Consider the following 26430-nt stretch of genomic DNA (forward strand, 5'->3'; position numbering starts at 1 on the left):
AGACCCTGGTTTAATCCCGGGCTGTATCACAACTGGCCATGATCGGGAGTCCCATAGGCCGGCATAGAATTGGCCCATCGTCTTCCGGGTTAGGGGAGGGTTTGGCTGGGGTAGGCCGTCATAGTAAATAAGAATTTGTTCTTAACTGACTTGTCTAGTTAAATATATATTTTTATAAACAATTTTTTTTAAAAAAAGGTTAGGTTAAAAATCACATTTTAAGAATCTTTATTTCAGAAATAGGCAGAGTTTATGACTTTGATGTGGTAACTGTGACAACCGGAAAACATTGTTGGACAAGCACCAAGCCAGAGATCTTAGAGAAAAGTAACCAAACCACAGGAGATTGGTGGCTGGAGCGGAATTAATGGAATATTAATTGAATGGTATCAAATAAATCAAACACGTGGTTTCGCGTGTTTGATGCCATTACATTTGCTCCATCACAGACATTATGAGCCTTCCTCCCTTCAGCAGCCTAGTCCACATTTTTGTTTTATAACTAACCCATTGTTCTATCTGCGGTACCGTTTCTTTGGACAGGCCTGAGATGCGTTCAGTTCCCTTGAACGTTTGCTACGTTGCGGAACGGTTTGTACTGAACGACACGTTTACCCAAAACGTACGTTTGGTGGGTGTGGCTTGAAGTATTAAGTGTATTGAAAGGGCAGTGGCAATGCTGACAGCGTTCCCCAACCAAATACAATACAGTATGACACAAACCCATCAGCGTTCTTCACATTCCAGAACGTAAAACCATACTGAACGCAAACCTGCTGTTTCATTTGTTTGAATGACAAAAGGAAAAGCCAATCAAATGAACAAGCGGCATCACCTATTGCCCAATCACCTTATTGGGAAAAGGGATTATATCTACCATTGGCTATACGAACGACCTGGATGTAAAACTAGCAAGAAGCGCATTCGGGGTTAATGTCTATGAGAAACAATCACAGAGTTCAGCTGCGTAGTTGTTTTCTGGAATGAACTGAAATAAAAAACAGTATCTCTATTCCCTAACTATTGTGCATAGTGGAATGCAAACAAAACTGTCAAGTTTACATTTGTATCTACCGCAATCAAAATGAGCACCGAAGACTTTCGATTTGCTGAAGTTTTCTCGTACGAAAGCTTGGTGCATGCAATGGCAGGAGCAGTGGTAAGTAAACTTTGTTTATGTGCATTGCCTTTTTTATAGTAGGTTATTGCAGATTCTCTGCATTACATGAAATTACTATCTGACAGGCCATTACTGCCAAACCGGTATCCCCTATAAATGAGGTTAGCCTGATATCAGCAAATCATTTGAAGACCCTACATTTGACAGTATAGGTTTATATGTTTTTAGGGGAGTGTGACGGCAATGACCGTTTTCTTCCCACTTGACACTGCAAGACTACGGCTGCAAGGTAAGGCTAGCTACATCTATATCTTTATGCCTTTGTGCAAAACTGAATAGAGGACTTAAGATATCTCTGCAAGTCTCATGTCTATTCTTCTCTCTGTTCCTCCTTTTCTATAGTGGATGAGAAGAGGAAAGCCAGGTCCACTCCTGCCATTCTGTCAGAGATTGTCAAGGAAGAAGGGTTGTGAGTAAACAAGAGCTCTGTCTTTCCCTCGCTCTGCTTTCTCTCTCTGCTCTTGTAGCATTTTTTTTATTTGAACAGAATCACCCGAGGTTGTCTGTCCCCCTGCCTGTCCTCTGCAGGCTGGCGCCCTACAGGGGCTGGCTCCCAGTGATCTGCAGTCTCTGCTGTTCCAACTTCGTCTACTTCTACTGCTTCCACAGCCTGAGAGCCAGCTGGCTCAGGGGACACAAGTCAACTCCAAGCAGAGACCTGCTAATGGGCATCGCTGCAGGTAGGCCTACATAAGACCCAGAAGCTGATACTAACTAAACTTACCAAGTTACCCCTTTACTCCACACAAGAGATGCATACAAAACTCTCCCCAGCCCTCCATTTGGCAAATCTGACGATAATTATATCCTCCTGATTCCCACGTACAAGCAAAAACTAAAGCAGGATGTACCAGTGACTCGCTCAATACGGAGGTGGTCAGATGATGTGGATGCTACGCTACAGGACTGTTTTGCTAACACAGACTGGAATATGTTCCAGGATTCATCTAATGGCATTGATGAGTTTACCACCTCAGTCATCGGCTTCATCAATAAGTGAATCGACAACGTCGTCTCCACAGTGACCGTACATACATATCCCAACCAGAAGCCATGGATTACAGGCAACATCTGCATCGGCCTTCCCTGTAGCTCAGTTGGTAGAGCATGGTGTTTGCAATGCCAGGGTTGTGGGTTCAATTCCCACGGGGGGCCAGCACAGACATTTTTTTTATGAAATTAAATGTATGAAATGTATGCATTCACTACTGTAAGTCGCTCTGGATAAGAGCGTCTGCTAAATGACTAAAATGTAAATGTAATGTAAATCGAGCTAAAGGCTAGAGCTGCCGCTTTCAAGGAGTGGGACACTAATCCGGACGCTTATAAGAAATCCCGCTATGCCCTCAGATGAACCATCAAACAAGCAAAGCGTCAATACAGGATTAAGATTGAATCCTACTACACCAGCTCTGACGCTCGTCGGATGTGGCATTGCTTGAAAACTAATACGACTACAAAGGGAGCGAGCTGCCCATTGTCGAGAGCCTACCAAACAAGCTAAATGCCTTTTATGCTTGTTTTGAGGCAAGCAACACTGAAGCATGCATGAGAGCACCAGCTGTTCTGGACGACTGTGTGATAACACTCTCGGGTAGCCGACGTGAGCAAGACCTTTTAAACAGGTCAACATTCACAAAGCCGCAGGGCCAGACAGATTACCAGGACATGTACTCAAAGCATGCGCGGACCAACTGGCAAGTGTCTTCACTGCCATTTTCAACCTCTCCTCGACCTAGTCTGTTTTACCTACATGTTTCAAGCAGACCACCATAGTCCCTGTGCCAAAGGAAGCGAAGGTAATATGCCTAAATGATTACTGCCCCGTATCACTCACGTCAGTAAACATGAAGTGCTTTGAAATGCTGGTCATGGCTCACATCAACAGTATCCTCCCGGATACGGATACCCTAGACCCACTCCAATTCGCATACCGCCCCTACAGATCCACAGATGACGCAATCTCAATCGCACTCCACACTGCCCTTTCCTACTTGGACAAAAGGAACACCTATGTGAGAATGCTGTTCATTGACTACAGCTCAGCGTTCAACACCATAGCTTATCACTAAGCTAAGGACCCTGGGACTAAACACCTCCCTCTGCAACTGGATCCTGGTCTTCCTGACGGGCCGTCCCCAGGTGGTAAGGGTAGGCAACAACACGTCTGCCACGCTGATCCTCAACACTGGGGCCCCTCAGGGGTGTGTACTTAGTCCCCTCCTGGTACCTGTTCACCCATGACTGCATGGCCAAACACAACTCCAACACCATCATTAAGTTTGCTGACGACACAACAGTGGTAGGCCTGATCACAGACAACGATGAGACAGCCTATAGGGAGGAGGTCAGAGACGACAACAACCTCTCCCTCAATGTGAGCAAGACAAAGGAGCTGATCATGGACTACAGGAAAAGGCGGGCCGAACAGGCCCATACTAACATTGACGGGGCTGGGCTGTAGTGGAGCGGGTCGAGAGTTTAAAGTTCCTTGGTGTCCACATCACCAACGAACTATCATGGTCCAAATACACCAAGACAGTCGTGAAGAGGGCATGACGACACCTTTTCCCCCTCAGGAGACTGAAAAGATTTTGCATGGGTCCCCAGATCATCAAAAATTTCTCCAACTGCACCATCGTGAGCATCCTGACCGGTTGCATCACCGCCTAGTATGGCAACTGCTCGGCATCTGACCGCAAGGCGCTACAGAGGGTAGTGTACGGCCCAGTACATCACTGGGGCCAAGCTTCCTGCCATCCAGGACCTATATACTAGGCTGTGTCAGAGGAAAGCCCCAAAAATTGTCAGACTCCAGTCACCCAAGTCATAGACTGTTTTCTCTGCTACCGCACGGCAAGCTGTACCAGAGTGCCAAGTCTAGGACCAAAAGGATCCTTAACAGCTTCTACCCCCTGCCATAAGACTGCTGAACAATTAATCAAATGGCCACCGGACTCTTTACATTGACACTGCTGCTACTCGCTGTTTATTATCAATGCATGGTCACTTCACCCCTACCTCCATGTACAAATTACCTTGACTACCCTGTAACCCCGCACATTGACTCGGTACCCACTGTATATAGCCTCGTTATTGTTATTTTATTGTTACTTTCTATTATTTTTTTACTTTAGTTTATTTGGTAAATATTTTCTTAACTCTTTCTTGAACTGCACTGTTGGTAAGTAAGCATTTCACTGTAAGGTCTACAATTGTTGTATTCGGCGCATGTGACAAAGTTTGATTTAATTAAGACTTAATAACACTTAGCTCGGAATCATTCCTTGACACTATCTCTCTGTCTCTGTGTGTGCAGGTGTAGTGAACGTGCTTGTGACCACTCCGCTGTGGGTGGTCAACACACGACTCAAGCTTCAGGGGGCAAAGTTCCGCAATGCAGACATCCGTCCCACTAACTACTCAGGCATCATGGGTAAAGGCAGTATGCGTGTTGGAAACAGATAAAGTTGTAGATATGTCATTATGTCATTCTTTCTCTCACTAAAGCATCGCACACATACACACTCCCTCTGTCTTTCTCTCTTTTATTTTACACACACAGGAGAACACACATTGTACTACTGTTTTCCTAGTCTGGTTTCTTTCTCACTATGTCAGATTGTCTCTAGGGTAAACAGTATCCCTCTCCTCCTCTCAGATGCCTTTGTGCAGATCATTGAGGACGAAGGGGTGGGGGCCCTGTGGAACGGGACATTCCCCTCTCTCCTGCTGGTGCTCAACCCGGCTGTCCAGTTCATGATCTATGAGGGCCTGAAGAGGCAGCTGAGAAGCTTGGTTCACAGAGAGGTAATGGGGTGTACTTCAAAGACTGGGCAGAATTATCAATGAGATTTAATTCTCATTGATGGGGAAAAAGCCCTGCAGTCCTCCCTCACTAAACAAAAAATGGTATAACTGAAAAGGAAAGTGGAATCATTAGCTTAATCTTTCAACCGGTACTTTTTATTCATTTTTTTATTTAACCTTTATTTAACTAGGCAAGTCAGTTAAGAACAAATTCTTATTTACAATGACGGCCTACCAGAAGGCAAAAGGCCTCCTGCGGGGACGGGGGCAGGGATTAAAAATAAAATGCAAATTTAGGACAAAAGACACTTCACGACAAGAGGGACACCACAACACTACATAAAGAGAGACCTAAGACAACAACATAGCATGGTAGCAACATGACAACAACACAACATGGTAGCAACACAACATGGCAGCAACACAACATGGTAGCAGGACAAAACATGGTACAAACATTATTGAGCACAGACAACAGCATAAAGGGCAAGAAGGTAGAGACAACAATACATCACGCGAAGCAGCCACAACTGTCAGTAAGAGTGTCCATGATTGAGTCTTTGAATGAAGAGATGGCGATAAAACGGTCCAGTTTGATTTTATTTTTTTTGCAGCTCGTTCCAGTCGCTAGCTGCAGCGCACTGAAAAGAGGAGCGACCCAGGAATGTATGCGCTTTGGGGACCTTTTAACAGAATGTGACTGGCAGAACAGGTGTTGGATGAGGGCTGCAGTATCTCAGATAGGGGGGAGTGAGGCCTAAGAGGGTTTAATAAATAAGCATCAGTACACACTTTGATTGAAAATATTGATTTTAAAAAGTACAAATATTGACATTTATTAACAAACGCTTCCATTGTATTGGAAGTCATACCTCCAATATATAAAAATACCCTGGTATTCTGTTTATCATATTCCTGCCCAACCCTATTTAAACTGGAACTAACTGATCCTGATACTGTTGTCTGTCCATTTCTCTAGCTGTTGTCTCTGGAGATATTTCTGATTGGTGCCATAGCCAAAGCAGTGGCCACCACATTCACATACCCACTACAGACTGTACAGTCCATCCTGAGGGTAAGAACAGTATGTGGGTGTGTGCGTGTGTTTGTGAGAATGTTCCTCATGAAAAAGTATTACTGAATCACTACTACCCAAGATCTACACAAGCCTACTGGGTTTTACTAATTGATTGCTATTGAGATGTGTAGTAAACCAGTAGTGATTTAAGTAGTAATGAGTGATAAATTGGGACATTTCAAGACTTGTGAACACTACATATTTCCTAGTTACTGTGCAACTACTGAGCTTTTGGCTATCTACTACTTAAAACCTACACATTCTACCACAATTCCTACATGTTTACTATTTTAGTACTTAATGCCTACACATTCAGTGTGTGTAGTGTTGTCAGTACTGATTTGCTCTTGATACCTTTTCATTTCCTACATTAAACCCTTTTGAATTACTATTGAAAACTGACACATTTACTACTGTTTGCCTATTCAAAATCACTATTGACATCTCCTTGTTTCACTACTGTCACTACTACACATGTTATTTCCTTGAGTTTTTAACTGTAGTTATATCATAACAAGAAATAATTCATTTATACAAATGTAATAGCAAAATAATGACATATTAAATGACATATTTACACTTTTTGTTAATCCTTTTAAAGCCTTATCTGTATTTAGAGTATAAAGACAAGTACAAGAAACAAAACAATTATAAGCCATTATCAATCCACTGCTAACAGAAGTCACATAAGACAAACAAATAAATATTTGATAAACAATATTAACCTTAACAACAATGGCCTCCAGTCTTATGTCGAGGGCCTCCTTGGCAACAGGTCAAAAGAGGTAAGTATACCAAAATGAACATACTGTACATTTGCATACAAACACCTACTTATTAATTAGCATAACGATAACGGGCTACATTTCAACGGTGCTAGCAAACACCTCAGCTACCAACATCAAGTAGTAAACATTTCTACCTGATTACTACTAGAAACACTACTGTTTTCCTACTGAACACTACAGAACCATACTTGTGTATCTTGAGTAGTGTGTAAACTACACATTCACTACACAATCCCTACAAGTCTCTACATTGCCACTAATGCACAAATAAGTTTTGTGTAGTAATTCTGTAGTACTTTTTCGTGAGGGTTGTCTGTCTATAATGTGATTGTGTATATGTTTGCCTGCCAGTGTGGATGTTGCGTTTTAGTGCTCTGCTGTGAACATTGGGTTATCCCAATGTTTAGTGTTATTCCAGTGGAATAAGCTCTGGGTGCTAATTTCACTGCTCGTTGTCTGCATCTCATTCTCAGTTTGGTCAACACAGGCAGCACACAGACAGATCACCATTGCTGAACAGCCTGAGAAGTGTGATGTATCTGCTGATCAATAGAGTGAGGTTGGTCCGTCCACACGCACACACACCTGCCTACCTTATTTCAACATTTTATTTACCAAGCACCATGACTGGTACCACACCCAGACTGTCCAGACTTAAAGTCAGTGGTTGTGTTCCAGATTGTCTTTATTGCCATCGTGCTGTGCATCTCAGAGGATTGCTATACGATATTAATGTGTTTCCTGAGATGTCAAACACTTCTCCAGGCATTGTGAGATCTGATCATCTTTGCAGCACCATTGCAATTAAGACTACCTGGATCGCAGCCAATGCCTTCATCTCCTACATACAGTGGTGTAAAGTACTTAAGTGAAAATACTTTAAAGTACTACTTAAGTCGTTTTTTGGAGTATCTGTACTTTTACTTTACTACATTCCTAAAGAAAATAATATACTTTTTACTCCATACATTTTCCCTGACACCCAAAAGTACTCGTTACATTTTGACAAGAGAACATCCCTGGTCATCCCTACTGCCTCTGATCTGGCGGACTCACTAAACACAAATGCTTCATTTGTAAATTATGTCTGAGTGTTGGAGTTTGCCCCTGGCTATCCATCAATAAAAATAAAGGTTGTGCTCTCTGGTTTGCTTAATATAAGGAAGTTGAAATGATTTATACTTTTACTTTAGATACTTAGGTACATTTTTAGCAATTATATTTACTTTTGATACTTAAGTCTATTTAAAACCAAATACTATATTTTACTGTGTGACTTTTACTTGAGTCATTTTCTATTAAGGTATCTTTACTTTTACTCAAGTATGACTATTGAGTGCTTTTTCCACCACTGCCTACATATTCTGTTTTTTTTATTCTTTCTCCAACCCATAGGAAGTATGGCATGCTGGGCCTGTTCAAAGGCCTGGAAGCTAAACTCCTACAGACCGTCCTGACTGCTGCCCTCATGTTCCTGCTCTACGAGAAGATCGCCAGCAACATCTTCAGGGTCATGGGAGTGAAGAGGCCTGCGTCCAGCCACTAGTCTGTCTGTGACAGACATCCGATCCCATATTGTTTCCCTGTCTCCTCTTGGCCCTAGCCCCTCAATGTTGGCATGTATAAAGGGTCTGGATCGGTATAAGCAGTGCAGCTAGGGGTAAATCTTCCACCATATTTCTTCCACCTTACAGAAACGCAAGCGTCAAAGGATTAGGGGCAAAGGGAGGGGAAGGAATCGAACTGAGACCAGCTGAGACTGTAGCAGATATATTAGCGAGAGGATGAGATGGGAGTCCCATTGGGCAATGAATGTAGGAATGTATAACGCTTCACCCAGTAGACTCACGCGGTGCATTCTGGGACAAGGAGAGCTCTCCTACAAGGAGTGAATGGCAGTCAATTGGGCGCTAGCTCAAAACCACAAAATGAACATGAATAACCCTAACCCTTTTCCTAACCTTAACCTAATTATCCTAACCTGCTACGGTAATTCTTCTAATCTGCTGCGTAAATTCTCCTAACCTGCTACGAAAAACCAAATCTGACGTTAATTTTACAAAAGCTTGATCCCTTCTAGCCATGACTGAGCTCTCCTTGTCCCAGGTTTTTTGTCTGTTTATTTTTCTAGAAGTAGACACCACTTGTTCCTCAGACTCCTGTGGATTTCATCATTTTGTACTTTTCATTGTTCTAAGATGAATTTGTGGATTTAGTTAAGCAGCTATTTTGTGATGCATTGCTCTTGTCAAATCACTGGGAAATGTTTTCATTGTGTCATTAATTGGCTCTCTGACAAACGTGTTGAAAATTAAAGGATGTATTTTAAATGAATTTTTGTTCAATGTGATCGATGGATAATTCACCAACATTTCAGATTCTCAGAAAGGTTGGTAGAAATAAAATGTTGCTTCTCAAATAAGTACATTTTAGCTTTTTTGACCATATGCATTCATCTCCTTAACCCAGCTGTCTCTCTCTGTGTTGAGCCTGGGGACAAGGTTAAATATGCATCAACAATTGTCGTTTTCAGATTGTCATTTTAAAAAAACTGTTTTTTTCTCTGATTTGCGTACTTCCTTTTACTGATGTGGAGCGTAATTTTTTTTATTTTACAGTAATATAATTTTGGACCAGTAGATGGGGTCACAGCCCCACAAAATAAGAAAGGTTTAAAATGTAGTGTTTACTACGGTGCTATATGTTTAATCAAATTATTGTAATGTATTCCGTTTAACAAAAGAAAATCGAGTTATCAACGCATATTTTTATCCACATGTACGCTATTGTAATCTATGTTTTACGTCATACATATGCGTCGGCCGGAAGTTGAATTTCTATTGCCTCTTGTTTTTGTTCCCGGTTAGATACTGTTCAGCAGCTGGGTTAGGTACGCCTTTTGTGTTCGAAATTGGCGAGATATTTGGTTAGTTTAAACAACTTTAATATCAATTCAAACGGTGTTTGGACAATTAACGCAGAGCCATGTCTAAACGCGCTTCTTTTCACACACAACTGGCCTCCATCATGGAAATACTGTCTAGAACCGCAATGGCTCATGTGTGCAAACTGGTTGACGACGAATACGCGGGAATATCTTTAGAAAATGAGGCTCTCACTGAGAAATTGCATAATCTGGAAAGTGAATTTACAATTGTGAAAAGCACAGCTCCCAAGCTGGCTGGAAACTATCGCTCTGTTGGTGTTCAAACTGGTGAAACTATCACCAGAATAGACAGAGGTATGTTGTGGTCCTTTTATAATGCATCCGTGACAAGGAGGAGGATGCATGTTGTGTTGACAAAGAATGCATGCAGAATGGGGATCTTATAGTCTTCATTCCTTTCCCCTTTAGTCTATATAGTGTCTTCATCCTATACGGGACGCTGTTTTCATGACACAATATGCCCAAGTGCCAATTCAGTTCTGCCTTCTCTTCCAGGGCTAAACGGATCCCCCACCATCGAAGGAATATTTGGGAAGGAATGGTGTCTTGATCTATGGAACCATGGGGATCCCTACAGCACAGAGAACAGTCCACAACACACTGCCAAAGTGAGTGAGGAGACTGAGGAGTTTTCCTTGCCTCTTCTGCTGTCCATCTACACTGATTTGAGAAAGCACTAGGCAGGATTGTGGAAACCAACAGAGGACTCAGGCTTACCAAAGGACATGCTGTCAGATGCCCAGCTCTTTGAAATGAGTGAATCCGAGGCTACCCTACATTATGGACACTTACTCTTTCTGTCATATTTAGAAGTCTTATTCCTTCAATGCATTTTATTATTTAGTGTCTGCATTTTTTTAGTGGCTCTAAAAATATTTATCTTACTCTCGTAGTCAACAGGGGTGCCTTCAGGCCAAGCTGATGTTAAAGAGGAGGATTTTGAGGTGGAAATCATAAACAGCAGAGACCCACAGGAAAGACCAACAATAATTTTAGATGGTAAGTTGTTAGCGGTTTTAATCTGAGATTTTTTATTTGCCTGGCTGGTGTAGTGCTAAATCACATAGGTTTAACTCTATGCGTTTGATACCATGCACAGTAATAAGCCAATGTGAGACTCTTATTTGGTCATCATGGAGGTTGGACATTGTTTTTCATGAATAGGTGGACAGGCAATCGAAACCACAACTTTCATTTGTATTATTTTTGTATTTTATCTGTTGCTTCAGGAGATGACGACTTAGTGGACAATGGAAGAGAAGGGCCCTCCAACGTGTATCCATCCTTTGATTCCTTCCGCCAGGACAGGCCAGAGAGACGGGATAAACAGGTACTGGAGATGTCTACTACGGATGTCTCCACAGGACACACTTTACGTTTCATATCCATCGACGGATTGGAGGAGGAATATGGCGAACATGTCTTTCCCATTGAGGACGATGAGACGAATGAGTTCCTACCAGACGATACCGAGCTGTTGCCCAACGAAGGACAAGATGAACACATCACAAAGCCAACGTATGCAAAGAAGTCTTTAGCAAAGTCAAAAAGCAAAGCTGGGAAGACTAAGACTTTCAGTTACTTTAACAGGTTTAACTTGCACTCCCATAGTAAATCCGACACAAACAAGTTAAGTTGCGTGATTTGTAAGAAGACTTTCTTGCGGCAGAACCATCTGACGATGCATATGAAATCTCACAAGTCACTGTACTGCAGTGTGTGTAAGAACTATTATCCTGGGAAAACTCAGCTCAAAAAACACAAATGTGTTGCTCCCGATAATCTGGCCTCGAACAGCTCAAAGTACTTTTGCCATTACTGCGGCAAGTCTTTCAGCTGTCCGTCAAGCCTGAGGATACACCACCTGGTGCACACTGGAGAGAGACCCCACACGTGCACTGTCTGCGGGAGAGGATTCACACAGAAGGGCAATCTGAAATGTCACATGCGCATTCACACTGGTGAGAAACCGTTCAAATGCCTCACATGCGAAATTGGTTTCACCCAGAAAGTATACCTCACTCAGCACTTGGCCAAAGCTCACGGTCAAAAGGAAGAAAATAAGAAAAAGAAGACGCAAGTGCACAAATGTTCTAAGTGTCAGTTGTCTTTCGTCAATCAGCAACTGCTCCAAACACACATGGCTGTTCATAAAAATAAATGAAGTATTTTTGGTACTCTTGACTTAAAGGGGCAATCTACAGTTGCTACATCCATTTTTGGACTTATACATTTCTATGTACCCATTTATTGTTTTAGAATATAACTTATTTATGCCTCATGAGCTTAGTTGAACTGTTGTACACCATCAGAACCCCAAATAAGCTTGTAAATAAACAATTTACATTTTAGTCATTTAGCAGACGCTCTTATCCAGAGCGACTAACAGGAGCAATTAGGGTTAAGTTCCTTGCTCAAGGGCACATCGACAGATTTTTCACCTTATCAGCTCTGGGATTTGATCCAGTGACCTTTTGGTTACTGGCCCAATGCTCTTAACCACTAGGCTACATGCCACCCTAAATAGCCTCAAAACATGGTTAAAACTATAATTTTGGTATGGATGGTCAGTCCTTGCATCCATAGCTCTATGAATTTGAGTGGTTAGCCTACATTTCTCCAGGCCCAGCCCCCCAGCTTTTTACCGAAACGGGTGGGGAGGCCTCTTTATCTGAACTGCTGATTGCCCCTTTAAAGGATTGTGTGCCTGCTTTGCTCAGACTGGAGAACCAAATACTGTATGTCATATTTCACAATATTGGAGCGACCTTAACCCAACACCTAACGACCTTGTCAAGGGGTTCCGATCTGGACGGTGGACCTGGGAGTCCCATTCGGGAGACCCCCCCCCCCCCAAATACGCTACAGTATGTTGTAGCCTTTAAGTGTATTTTTATTACACTTCATTTGTCTGAATTAGCTACAGCCTAATACATCCTGTTAGTGTTATCTGGTATAATTTACCTACAATAAAGGTAAATTATGAAGTTTATTTTGCAAAGAACGTGGTGCATCAGTATTGCACTATTCATAAGTACTGTAATGTTCACCTACCACTATCCTATGTTCTATATTTTAGGCTCAAGGATTGAACCTGCCAATGTTTGGTAGTTTGTACTGTATCTGCATTGTCCTCTGTATACATTGATACAAGATATCATTAAATGGATGTTTTCCATTTCTGTTCCCAGCAGTGCATTTTATACTTGTTTTGTACATAATGCTTCCATGATTGTGTCAGTTGTTTTTCTGGAATATTTATCTGCTGTAAACTTAATTTGCTTTCATAATTAAAAGAGCATTAAGAGTATAACTTCATCTTTGCCATGTTTACATTTTTATAATATGGAATAATACAAATGTAATGTGAACAAATAAGTAAATTATTACTGTATGCATTATTTTAATTTCATAATTCATTACAGGAAATTATTTGGCACACATTTACATGATCGGTCAACCACACTGGCATTCTTCACAGTAGCACAAACAACTGGTATCAGGACAACCACTGTTCAAAAATACTTCAAAAATGTCACTCAAATCTCTTCATCTAACAGTGGGGCATATAGTCTCTTGCCAATTGTGTGACAAGAAGGCACAGTGTGTGTGCAATCCTATGGACAGAGCAGAGGGAAAACTCGAATGAAACAGTTCTCTGCCATGTAGTGAAGAGTAACAGCTCGGTCATGTTCATTAGGGCACACAGTAGCGCAACAGTTTAAAAACAAACTTGACCTACTGAAAACCACCATGATTACAATAAGGCTAAAGATGTTTCGGTTGCCAGTTTTCAAAACAAGGTTGAAATATAAATTAAAAACAAATTAACAATATAAAGTGACTATTCCCTAATCCCTTAATTGAAACATTGGTGTGTGTTAAAACCGTGTTTATAGGTGTAACTCTTCCCACAGTCGACACAGCTATAAGGCTTCTCCCCGGTGTGACTCCGGAGATGGACATTCAACGAACTCTTCTGAGAGAAACTCTTCCCACATTCTGTGCAACTGTAGGGTTTCTCTCCAGAGTGTGTACGCTGATGCAGCTTCAGGTACGTCTTCTGAGCGAAGCGCTTCCCGCAAACTGTGCATCCAAACGGTTTCTCTCCAGAGTGGCGTCTGATGTGGACTTTCAAGTAGCTTAAATAACCAAAGCTCTTCCCACAAAACAAACAGTCAAACTGCTGCTTCAGGTCTTTTCCAGTTCCCTGCTGGTGGCTTGGCCGGTTTCTTGGTGCGTATGTGTTGCGGGGAGGATAGTCCATGTACATTCCATCGGCTGTGTCAGGGCCAGGCTCTGGTGTGTTGTCAACCAGACCAGCCAGAGTGGGGTCTTCCATGAGGCTCTCAATGGATGTGGGCTGCTCTGTGTCAGGCATTGAAGGGTATGTGTTCAAGTCCCCCTGGTATAGATGAAGTTGACTGGCAGCTGTTCTTTCTACTGCTGGAGCATCCTCCACTGCTACACTCCCTGTACAGTACAAATTACAACAATCTCAATACCGGCATCACAGCTGTGAAACAATTCAATAACCAGTCCCATATAGGGCTGTTGCAGTGACTATTACTGCCACACCGGCAGTCATGAGTCACAAAGGCAGTACAATTCTATGTGACAGTCGAGTCACGGTAATCTCCTTTTAAGCACTTTTTTCCTTTTAAGCACATGCATTAGTAGTACCCAACTCGCTAATTCATCAGGTCGCTAACGGCCTGGTACTCGGGGCTCTACTTTGCCTCCAACCACTGACAACAATGCAAACGCAATCGAAAAATCACATCAAACATCATGTGCTTTTAAAACTGAGATTGTTGAACTTCTTTCTTCAAATTGATCAATAGGTTGAAACTGAGTGGAAAACATGGCCATTGTGGATGTTGTTTCAAAGCCTAACAATGAAATGGACAGTGCTTTCTAAGGTGATGATTCATTCAAAAACACCCATATGACGCTAAGCCAGAGAAAAAAAAGGTATGATTGTGCCGCTATACATTTCTACCACATATTGCACATGGCAGAAAAAATGATTGGTACATAATTGGTCTGGCCGAAATTAAACAAATTCAGATTTAGCCTACAATTACAGTGAATTTGTTTTTGAATAGCCTAGTAATGGGTATTTTTCTTCTTCATAATTAATAGATTGACATTTCCTTTAGCTACAGAATCTCTCACCACTGAGTTTCCATCTCCTCCCCTCCATTCCTTTCTCCAGCACAGAGGGGCTGTCAACAGTTTAATTAAATATGTTTTGTTGTGAAAACATGTTACTATCCTTGTTCCCGAACAGATTTCACTTGGTTTCCCAAATGAAGCACTGGGTAGCTGCAGGAACAGGGTTGGAGAGCCCTTGGCATAAAGGATTTGGGGGAGAATATCATCTGTGGCGCAGTGCTGGAGTAGCCTACCCAACATGAGTGAAAAACATACAGACGGTAAAGTGGCCTCCACTTTTCCAGTGCATATGGATGACATGTCTTTTTTGTCTTGCCTCTGTTCTTGCCCATTTGATAAATGGGGCATTATAAATCTAAACTGATTTCCATAGCAGTAAAGACAAGATTCAATTGAGAAAAGTCTGATGGGTGAAAATATGATCACTTGAGAGAACAGCGTGTGCAGCCTGAGGCAAGAGCACAAGCAGCCCATGTGTCTTTTGATTTCTAAGGCTTGTATCATTCACAACTAAAGTTGCCAAATAACTCTAAATCTAGTGAATATGACCTGTTTCAAATTATCCATTTTACGCTCAACATAGCCACTTCATATGCGCAACATCCATTCTATTTTATTCAGGTAAGTTCAATTATATTCTTCTTACTATAAAATCATATAATGGCACAGATCGTATAAGCATATCTTCTCTGCTAAATGAACAAGCCTATGGCGTGGTGCATAGCCAGATAACATACAGTAGTCCAACTCATATTCTGTTCTTCTGAAATACATTTTCTTCATATCATAATGTTTCTTTAGCTCTGCCTAAAATAATGAATTTATTGTGATGTATACCGTAATTTCCGGACTATAAGCCACAACTTTTTTCCCACGCTTTGAACCTCGTGGCTTAAACAATGACGCGGCTAATATATGGATTTTTCCCGCTTTCAATTTTTTTTTGAAAGGAGATGACTTCAGTGGTTTCAGTGCACAGGAGGGGGAAGATAGTGACCAATGACTTTCTTGGTAGGCTACTGTTTACTGCAAATTTTTTATTTTTTGTTACAAGCCGTGTTTCGTTAAAGCCCATTTATTTTTGTTACAAGCCGTGCTTCGTTAACCTGTTATGGCTAGGGGGCAGTATTTTCACGGCAGGATAAAAAAACGTACCCGATTTAATCTGATTATTACTCCTGCCCAGAAACTAGAATATGCATATAATTATTAGCTTTGGATAGAAAACACTCCAAAGTTTCTAAAACTGTTTGAATGGTGTCTGTGAGTATAACAGAACTCATTTGGCAGGCCAAAACCTGAGAAGATTCCTTACAGGAAGTGCCCTGTCTGACCATTTCTTTCCCTTCTTGATTATCTCTATCCATTACAGGGGATCTCTGCTGTTACGTGACACTTCCTACGGCTCCTATGGGCTCTCAGAAGGCGGCAAAAAGCTGAATCGTGGCTTTGCAGGCTCTGGCTGAAAAAAAGTAGCGCGTTTGGATAGTGGCTGGTCACAGTACTGTGAGACTCAGGCTCGTGCATGAGGGGATCCCATGCTTTTATTTTCTCTCTCTTTTGTACGTATACGCGCTTTCCCGGTCTGAATATTATCGCTTTTTTACGAGAAAATGGCATAAAAATTGATTTTAAACAGCGGTTGACATGCTTCGAAGTACGGTAATGGAATATTTAGAAATCTTTTGTCACGAAATGCGTCATGCTCGTGACCCTTATTTACACTTCGGATAGTGTCTTGAACGCACGAACAAAACGCCGCTATTTGGGTATAACAATGGATTATTTTGAACCAAACCAACATTTGTTATTGAAGTAGCAGTCCTGGGAGTGCATTTTGACGAAGAACACCAAAGGTAATCAAACTTTTCTAATAGTAAATCGGAGTTTGGTCAGGGCTAAACTTGGTGGGTGTCTAAATAGCTAGCCGTGATGGCTGGGCTATCTACTCAGAATATTGCAAAATGTGCTTTCACCGAAAAGCAATTTTTAAATCGGACACCTCGATTGCACAAAGGAGTTCTGTATCTATAATTCTTAAAATAATTATGTTTTTTGTGAACGTTTATCGTGAGTAATTTAGTAAATTCACCGGAGGTTTGCGGGGGGTATGCTAGTTCTGAACGTCACATGCTAATGTAAAAAGCTGGTTTTTGATATAAATATGAACTTGATTGAACAAAACATGCATGTATTGTTTAACATAGTGTCCTAGGTGTGTCATCTGATGAAGATCATCAAAGGTTAGTGCTGCATTTAGCTGTGGTTTTGTTTTTTGTGACATTAAATGCTAGCTTGAAAAATGGGTGTCTGATTATTTCTGGCTGGGTACTCTGCTGACATAATTTTTTTTAAATTCAGTGGGGCGGCTTATATTCAGGTGCGCTCAATAGTCCGGAAATTACGGTAGTCAATTGATTTATTCAACTTTTTTAAAAATGGAGATGTTCAAAAGGCACGCATCAGTAATGACCGCCAAAGCCCTAATTCCTTAACAAGTCATAGTAGCATGCAACGCTTATCCAGAGACTGACTTGCAATTGCAACTTGCCCCCTTCCTTCATGAAAGGATGTCGTTTATTTTACATATGAATGAGCTGTCAGAATTTCTCTATGATCACGAGACACATACTTTTTCTCTTGCTTGCATGTCCCCTCTGCTGGTCCACTGGCTGATCCTCAAACAGCTCCTCTTTGATAAACACCAACTCAGGCTCATTGTCCACCAAGTCTATTGCCTACACAAGACAGGTGAGTGACAGTTATTAGACAACACATGGTTCTTTTTTTATTCCGACTGTAACAGAAGGAATAACCTTTGTTGTGATCCAAGAGTATAACCCTTCCCAGTCCCAATTCGCTCCTTAACCCTTTGATCTGAATAGGTATAAACACCAGTGGAGGTGTGTGGCGCTTCCACCATATTGCTTGATCTTTCACCTTACAGATCTGCAAACATCGAACGGGTAGGACTAAGGTCAGGGGAAGGGAACAAATTGGGACAGCCTGGCTAGCAGAGATGCACTATTCAAGGATATTAATAAATCTGACCTGAGTGACGACATCATCGCCCAAGATGGCCGATCCAAATGTCTCTTTATCCTGAGGGATGGACTCTCCATCTCTCCATAGGTCCATGCACCAGTCCTTACCAAAGACACCCTCTATGGCGGGGGCAGACTGCTTCTCTGAAAATGGAAACATCTATCATGAATATACTGACCGTGGCTGAACCAGCATCCATTCATCTTCCCATTAAACAGCTCTGCAAGCGATATAAATGTCCAAATATGCAGGCAACTATCGTCATTTACTGCTGTTACACCTGGTATGTACTTCCAAAAAAGGTTTAAATAAAAATTGACAAGCAACCAATTTTTTTTTATTAAATATTGATTTTGACCGGAAGAGGTGCCCCTTGGTAGCTCTTCCAGTCAAAAACAATACATTGAAAACATTTCTGGTTGCTTATACATTTTTATTTAGACCTTTTTTGGAAGTACATACATGCTTGCAGAGTCGTCTAATGGGAAGATTGTGGGCAAAGAGAGGAGATTTGTCATATCAAATTAAAATACACTGCTCAAAAAAATAAAGGGAACACTTAAACAACACAATGTAACTCCAAGTCAATCACACTTCTGTGAAATCAAACTGTCCACTTAGGAAGCAACACTGATTGACAATACATTTCACATGCTGTTGTGCAAATGGAATAGACAACAGGTGGAAATGTAGGCAATTAGCAAGACACCCCCAATAAAGGAGTGGTTCTGCAGGTGGTGACCACAGACCACTTCTCAGTTCCTATGCTTCCTGGCTGATGTTTTGGTCACTTTTGAATGCTGGCGGTGCTTTCACTCTAGTGGTAGCATGAGACGGAGTCTACAACCCACACAAGTGGCTCAGGTAGTGCAGCTCATCCAGGATGGCACATCAATGCGAGCTGTGGCAAGAAGGTTTGCTGTGTCTGTCAGCGTAGTGTCCAGAGCATGGAGGCGCTACCAGGAGATAGGCCAGTACATCAGGAGACGTGGAGGAGGCCGTAGGAGGGCAACAACCCAGCAGCAGGACCGCTACCTCCGCCTTTGTGCAAGGAGGAGCAGGAGGAGCACTGCCAGAGCCCTGCAAAATGACCTCCAGCAGGCCACAAATGTGCATGTGTCTGCTCAAACGGTCAGAAACAGACTCCATGAGGGTGGTATGAGGACCCGACGTCCACAGGTGGGGGTTGTGCTTACAGCCCAACACCGTGCAGGACGTTTGGCATTTGCCAGAGAACACCAAGATTGGCAAATTCGCCACTGGCGCCCTGTGCTCTTCACAGATGAAAGCAGGTTCACACTGAGCACGTGACAGACGTGACATAGTCTGGAGACGCCGTGGAGAACGTTCTGCTGCCTGCAACATCCTCCAGCATGACCGGTTTGGCGGTGGGTCAGTCATGGTGTGGGGTGGCATTTCTTTGGGGGGCCGCACAGCCCTCCATGTGCTCGCCAGAGGTAGCCTGACTGCCATTAGGTACCGAGATGAGATCCTTTGACCCCTTGTGAGACCATATGCTGGTGCGGTTGGCCCTGGGTTCCTCCTAATGCAAGACAATGCTAGACCTCATGTGGCTGGAGTGTGTCAGCAGTTCCTGCAAGAGGAAGGCATTGATGCTATGGACTGGCCCGCCCATTCCCCAGACCTGAATCCAATTGAGAACATCTGGGACATCATGTCTCGCTCCATCCACCAACGCCACGTTGCGCCACAGACTGTCCAGGAGTTGGCGGATGCTTTAGTCCAGGTCTGGGAGGAGATCCCTCAGGAGACCATCTGCCACCTCATCAGGAGCATGCCCAGGCGTTGTAGGGAGGTCATACAGGCACGTGGAGGCCACACACACTACTGAGCCTCATTTTGACTTGTTTTAAGGACATTACATCAAAGTTGGATCAGCCTGTAGTGTGGTTTTCCACTTTAATTTTGAGTGTGACTCCAAATCCAGACCTCCATGGGTTGATAAATTGGATTTCCATTGATTATTTTTGTGTGATTTTGTTGTCAGCACATTCAACTATGTAAAGAAAAAAGTATTTAATAAGATTATTTCATTCATTCAGATCTAGGATGTGTTATTTTAGTGTTCCCTTTATTTTTTTGAGCAGTATATATTTGTCACTTGCTTCGTAAACAACAGCTGTAGACAAACAGTGAAATGCTTGCTTACGGGTCCTTTTCCAACAATGCAGTTAAATAAAAAAAATACATGTTTTAATAATAATAAAAAGTGATACATGGAATAAATGAATATACAGTGAATATCTTGTAAAAATAACATGGCTATATACAGTGACTACCCGTACTGAGTCGATGTGCAGGGGTTCGAGGTAATTAAGGTAGCTATGTACATATACCTATATGGGGGTAAAGTGGGTAAAGTGACTAGGCAATGGGATAGATAATAGACAGTGGCAGCAGCGTATGTGGTAAGTGTGAAAGTGTGTGTTGGATTATGTAGTGTGTGTATGTTGGGGTGTCAGTTTAAGTACATGTGGGTATAGAGTCAGTACAAAAAAAGGGTCAATGCAGGTAGTCCGGGTAGCCATTTGATTAGCTATTTAGAAGTCTTCTTTAGCAGTCTTATGGCTTGGGGGTAGAAGCTGTTCAGGGTCCTGTTGGTTCCAAACTTGGTGCACTGGTACCACTTGCCGTGCGGTAGCAAAAAACAGTCTATATCGCTTGGGTGGCTGGAGTCGGCCAATTTTTGGGTTCTTCCTCTGACACTGCCTGGTAGAGGTCCTCGATGGCTGGGAGCTCGGCCTCAGTGATGTACTGGGCCGTACTCACCACCCTCTGTAGTGCCTTGCGGTCAGGTGCCTTGCAGTTGCCATACCAATGCATTGATGCAGCCAGTCAAGATCCTCTTAATGGTGCAGCTGTAGAACTTTGAGGATCTGAGAGCCCATGCCAAATCTTATCAGCCTCCTGAGGGGGAAGAGGTGCTGTCATGCCCTCTTCACAAATGTGTGGACCATGTTAATTCATTAGTGATGTGGACACCGAGAAATTGGAAGCTCTCGACCCTCTACACTATTGCCCCATCCATGTGGATGGGGGCATACTCGCCCCTCTGTTCCTGTAGTCTACGATCAGCTCCTTTCTCCTGCTGACTTTGAGGGAGAGGTTGTTGCGCTGGCACCACATTGCCAGGTCTCTGACTAAGCACACAACCCTGAGGGGCCCGGGTTGATGGTCAGTGGGGCAGATGTGTTGTTGCCTACCCTCACGCCCGTCAGGAAGTCCAAGATCCAGTTGATGAGGGAGGTGATCAGTCCCAGGGTCCTGAGCTTGGTGATGAGCTTGGAGGGGACTATGATGTTGAATGCTGAGCTGTAGTCAATGAACAGCATTCTTACATAGGTATTCAGTTTGTCCAAGTGGCTGAGGGCAGTGTGGAGTGCAATAGAGATTGCGTCATCTGTTTGAGCAATGGCCAGCCTTTCAAAGCATTTATGTACATGCGAGTGTTACAGGGTGATAGTAATTTAGGCAGGTTACGTTGGAATTCTTGGGCAAGGGGACTATGGTGGTCTGCTTGAAACAAGTTGGTATTACAGACCAGGTCAGGGATAGTTTGAAAATGTCAGCGAAGACACTTGCCAGCTGGTCAGCGCATGCTTTGAATACACGTCCTGGTAATCCGTCTGGCCTTTAAAGTCTCCCCTGGTTCAGATCTAACTACCATTAGTACATATTGATAATCATATCGTCTGGCCTGGGAAGTTTGTTAAGAGCCCCACACTCATTTCGAACATTAAAATTCATCGCTTGCGGTATGATTTTGGAAACATAAGGAACGCATCTTTCATATCTGCGAGAAATAATTTTCAAAAATCAAAAGGTTAAATTACTACATGTAACAGTTTTGCTTTACCCCTCCCCTACCTGGGCTCAAACCAGGGACCCTCTGCACACATCAACAACTGACACCCACGAAGCATCGTTACCCATCGCGCCATAAAAGCCGCGGCCCTTGCAGAGCAAGGGGAACAACTACTTCAGGTCTCAGAGCGAGTGACGTCACCCGATTGAAACGCTATTAGCGCGCACCACCGCTAACTAACTAGCCATTTCACATCGGTTACAAACACACCTTTACTTTGTTAGGGTTCTGACAGTGCCAAATGTCCACCTTACATCGCTTGTTAACGGAAAACAGCTGGAAGACGTCTCCGAACACCTTGGTATAAACGGCAGATGGGCGCAACAAACATGTCACTGAAAATATCGGCTGCAACTGTGTTAAAACAGTGCAGTAACGTTAACTATACAATTTGAATTTGTTTAATGTTTTTGATGTGATATGAAAGTAGTAGGCTTTATGTTTCTAGAACTGTACCGAAATTGAGAATTGAGTCACGTTTAGATGGAGTATTTGGCTGTTTGGCCGACGTCACATAAAAAGTTAACAAAAACCAACATAATGTACTGATTACATGACCCAAAGAATAGCCCACAATTACACAGAACAATGTGTGCAGCTATTGCGGGCTATTCTTTGGGTGCTGAAATCACTAGTTGTATCTTTAAAGTCCGCCCACACTTGTCTAACTCGTAAATCGTGGAATGTATTTTAATCCGCTACAGTTGCTAGCTAGCAACCTATCATTGATTAAAGCTATCTAACGTTACCGTCTAAAAATGCTCACCTCGGTTCTCAGTTGCTTGATGCGTAAATATTTGTCCCGAGACCTGAACTCCATTCTGACAACGGCTGGCAATGACCCTTTTACGTTCGAGCAGTTTTACCGTCTTTAATTCAATCTCTAGCAAGTAACATTTCTTCTTTAATGCCTCGTTCTCATTCATGTGTTGTTGGGATATTTCAGAACGGAGAACCGCCGAGCACTCGTCGACAAGTTTACCGATTTCAACCACAGCAGCTTTGCTTAGCATTTCCATAATGGAAGCTAACTGGGTCTGAAAACTTCCACGATTTATCATCGTATTCATGGTTTTGTTTTTAAAAATAAACTAAGTCCAACGCGTATGATAGGCTGGCGATATTAATAAAACTGAATAATAATAGACATTGATTGGGTGGCTAGCTAGCTCAAATAGACCAGAGATAATAGATAAATTAGGAGATAGGAATCCCATTGGGAAGAGAATGGATTCCCCCATATAAAACGCATCACCAGCAGACTCTCGACCAATCGCGTTCAAGTTGTCATGCTGCGTCACGCAATCCCTTCTCAAAATCGGGGTATGCCTATTTTCCTCGACAGTACGTAATGTCACGATGCAAAAGCTATACGATATTACAGAGAACCCGTTAAATATCTCACATCTCGGAAAATATTTGTAACGTTGTACTTCTTGTTGACGAATGTTGGGGTTTTGCGCTAGCGCCCAATTGACTCCCACTCATTGGCTTGTGGCCTCCTTGTCCCAGAATCACCCAGAATGCACCGCGTGGCTCATTAACGACGCATGAGCAACGTAGACAATGGGCGGTAATATGAACGCAATGGAGTTTTCCATCTTCTCAAAAGTATCTCTGAATAGACCTCTCGCTTATTAATCTAAACATTACCGCATTGAATTGTGGGATACTTTACCGTAAACCATGAAGTAAAGGTCACGAAAACACTTTTTTTTCCCACGAACACTTATGTTGAGCTTTAATTCATCGTTTACTGTCAAATATCCCACAATTCAATGCAGTAATGTTTAGAGACAATTAAAAAACTAGACACCTTGGCAGTTGGCTGTTACTTTCAGGGCTATATTTCACCTCCAAAACCCATTTGAAATTAGGAAAAATATGACAACTGTTGAATATGGCAAAATATGGCAAAATGTTGAAAAAGGGACACCTTTATTTTTCTGAAAAGTAAAGACATCTATTCTACGAGGAAAACCTTTAATGACTGAAATCCATCAAATCCGCTGCAGAGCCTGGTTGGTTGGTACTAGTACTGATGAGGTCTATTTTACCATCTGTCCTCTTGAAAACTGGACTCACTGTAAACATGCATGCTGAACTCTATGTACACCAATGTGTTTCTTAAGGTTACAGTTTTTAGTAAATCCCTTCCCACATTTCACACAAACATAAGGTTTTTCTCCAGTGTGGGTGCGCTGGTGCATATCAAGAGTGCATTTTTGAATGAAGCTCTTGCCACAGTCGAGGCAGCGATATGGCTTTTCTCCAGTGTGGGTGCGTTGGTGGGTATAAAGATGCCCTTTCTGTGCGTATCTCTTTCCACACAGCGTGCATCGGTACGGTTTCTCTCCAGTGTGACTTCGCTGGTGTATTTCCAGCTGACTGTAACACCTGAAGTTCTTGCCACATTGCATACAGCCAAATCTTTTAGCTCCTGACGTTCTCAGGCTGTGGATCTTCATGTTCGACTTTGCCACACTGAAACTCTGAGAGGGCACATTTGTTATACCACCAGAGCTGTTTCCAGTTATAGAGTTTCTCTGTGCAGCAGGTGTGATCTGCTGTGCATCCTGGCTCTGTGAACATGCAGGCGGCATCCAATGCGTGTCCAGGTCCTCCAATTGCACTCTGGATGAGGGCGGAGTGCTGTGGTTCACTTGGCTCTCAGTAAGCATAAGGTGTTTGTCTGAGCCGTCTGGACAATGCTGATGCACATCAAGACACCCAACATCTGTATCAAGTGATGTTGATGCTCCTGTTTGACACAAGAAGGCATGTATAAGTATATATTTTAGAACAGAATTAAACAGTTAAATCTTTATTCAGTTACACAAGACAAGCCAATGCTTCTGCATTTTGCCTATTGTATTATTGCACTAGATTACCCAACTGTTCAGCAATGCCAACACAAGTCACTGTCCTCCCTGATTTTTAACCCATCAACACTCACCCTTTTCATTTATGAGTTCGGTCTTTGGCCCACTACCCCATATGTCCACCTCTGAAGGTTCCTCCTTGATCACAATCAACTCAGGCTGGTCTCTCACCACTGTGGTAGGCTTTAGGGTAAATAACAATAGCTCAGTAAAAAATGGTAACTAGAAGGACATTACAGTAAGGCTACTTGACAGAAGGAATGACAGTTCATAACTTACCACTGTTTCCAAAACAAGAGCACTAGCTTCAACCGGATGGATGACGTGCATCTCTTGGGGAGGACAAATGTTTTCCCAGGAACTCTCACTAAGCATACAAGAAAACAAATAGATTTAATTCTGCCAGATAAAAAGGGTTGGGTTCAATCAATAAATAAAGTATTTCATACAATTATTTTTACATCAGCATTTATCAATAACTACTTTACAGTTACCCGGCCTAAACCCAAAGAGCAAGCAGAAGCCACAGGATTCAAGCAGCACAGGGTTTCATGCAGAATCATTCTAATATCTGTGATTTGTGGCCAGTATAATCCAGACCTGGGTTAAAAACTATAGCAAATTAGGCATGTGCACTTTGGGGACTAAAACACAGCACACGTATTTGACCCAGATATATTCACATACACACACAAGTACATTACCTGCCCATAGAATATTGAATAAGAGTCAACTTTGCAAACCTTTTTTTGATTGCAGGTCTTTTGGGCTCAGACTGAGGTATTTCACAATAATCGTTCATTGAACCATCTCTCACTCTTGTTGGTGTTTTCGTGCGTGTATCTGTGGTTGCGTGCTGCCTGTGCCCTCGGTCGATCCAAAGCAAATTCTCCATCAACTGCAGTTTCTCTGTAAGTGCTGCTATTTCATTCCGACCACGCGTTATTTCTAATTTTAAAACCTTTGATTCGATGTCGACCAGTTTGCTTATTTCTGAAACAGCTGTTTTTGATAACGCGTCCATGACAGAAACGAGCTGTGCTTGAAAACAAAAAGCTGTCGACATTTTGGCAAAAGTATATATAAAACTCAAATATGCGGCTGATAACTGTATGTATTACTTTCAACGAGCTGTCAAATATTTAGTTTGTTAAATATAACAATGTATGCCTCGAGTTCTTTGTACAAACATGCACACAACAAAGACACATGGTTCCATCTACAGGATCGGAGGGGAAATCACAGCAAAGAGAAGAGGCAACTTGGTGTCTAAAAAGCATTTGGGACAATCATTTTAGAACATTTTAATTTAACAACTACCATAACTATATCGAGTAAAGGGGGGTTAAATTATTATAAGTAGTTCATAAACTGTTTATTATCAGTTGGTTGATTTTCATCTAATATCGTATACGATCCAGATAATCAAAGACGATTATAGTGTACTAAAGACAGTTTTTAGGCTTAAATCCATATACAGTGAACATAACACACATCGGATATGAGGTAATCACAATCACTACAATTACCAGTATGCAACATAACAGGGCGGTCCTGGATATTTGATTGGCTAGTGGATGAATAGTTTCAGGAAGTGCTGCGAGTGGCAAAATGTTCGCCGACCAAAAATAAATAA

The 26430-nt window shown here is 42.3% G+C and overlaps 4 protein-coding genes across 5 annotated transcripts; 2 read left to right on the plus strand and 2 right to left on the minus strand.

Moving 5' to 3' along the window:
* Positions 1-878: 878 nt before the first annotated feature.
* Positions 879-9190, plus strand: slc25a17 (solute carrier family 25 member 17). 2 transcript variants are annotated; one of them, XM_014204369.3, is made up of 9 exons: positions 879-1159; positions 1349-1409; positions 1523-1589; positions 1709-1860; positions 4500-4616; positions 4842-4990; positions 5970-6065; positions 7330-7415; positions 8252-9190. In XM_014204369.3, the coding sequence occupies exons 1-9, from the start codon at positions 1085-1087 to the stop codon at positions 8400-8402; spliced, it is 954 nt and encodes a 317-aa protein (XP_014059844.1). In that variant the 5' UTR covers positions 879-1084; the 3' UTR covers positions 8403-9190. The 2 variants fall into 2 exon arrangements, with proteins under 2 accessions (XP_014059844.1, XP_082832839.1); XM_082976713.1 differs by lacking the exons at positions 5970-6065; positions 7330-7415; positions 8252-9190 and adding an exon at positions 5605-5960.
* A 469-nt stretch (positions 9191-9659) lies between these two features.
* LOC106607430 (uncharacterized) lies at positions 9660-13121 on the plus strand. The gene is made up of 4 exons (XM_014204368.3): positions 9660-10097; positions 10299-10411; positions 10697-10802; positions 11033-13121. The coding sequence occupies exons 1-4, from the start codon at positions 9842-9844 to the stop codon at positions 11965-11967; spliced, it is 1410 nt and encodes a 469-aa protein (XP_014059843.1). The 5' UTR covers positions 9660-9841; the 3' UTR covers positions 11968-13121.
* A 61-nt stretch (positions 13122-13182) lies between these two features.
* On the minus strand, positions 13183-23352 carry LOC106607429 (uncharacterized). Its single transcript, XM_014204367.3, has 4 exons — positions 22679-23352; positions 18033-18169; positions 17614-17719; positions 13183-14276 (listed from the first exon to the last, which is right to left on the minus strand). The coding sequence occupies exons 1-4, from the start codon at positions 22980-22982 to the stop codon at positions 13663-13665; spliced, it is 1161 nt and encodes a 386-aa protein (XP_014059842.2). The 5' UTR covers positions 22983-23352; the 3' UTR covers positions 13183-13662.
* A 481-nt stretch (positions 23353-23833) lies between these two features.
* Positions 23834-26121, minus strand: LOC106607428 (uncharacterized). The gene is made up of 4 exons (XM_014204366.1): positions 25538-26121; positions 25074-25161; positions 24869-24977; positions 23834-24673 (listed from the first exon to the last, which is right to left on the minus strand). Exons 1-4 carry the CDS (start codon positions 25858-25860, stop codon positions 23994-23996), a joined length of 1200 nt encoding a protein of 399 aa, XP_014059841.1. The 5' UTR covers positions 25861-26121; the 3' UTR covers positions 23834-23993.
* Positions 26122-26430: the final 309 nt, after the last annotated feature.

The sequence above is a fragment of the Salmo salar genome, chromosome 06 (assembly GCF_965601325.2).
Source record: "Salmo salar chromosome 06, fSalSal1, whole genome shotgun sequence".
Lineage (NCBI taxonomy): Eukaryota > Metazoa > Chordata > Actinopteri > Salmoniformes > Salmonidae > Salmo > Salmo salar.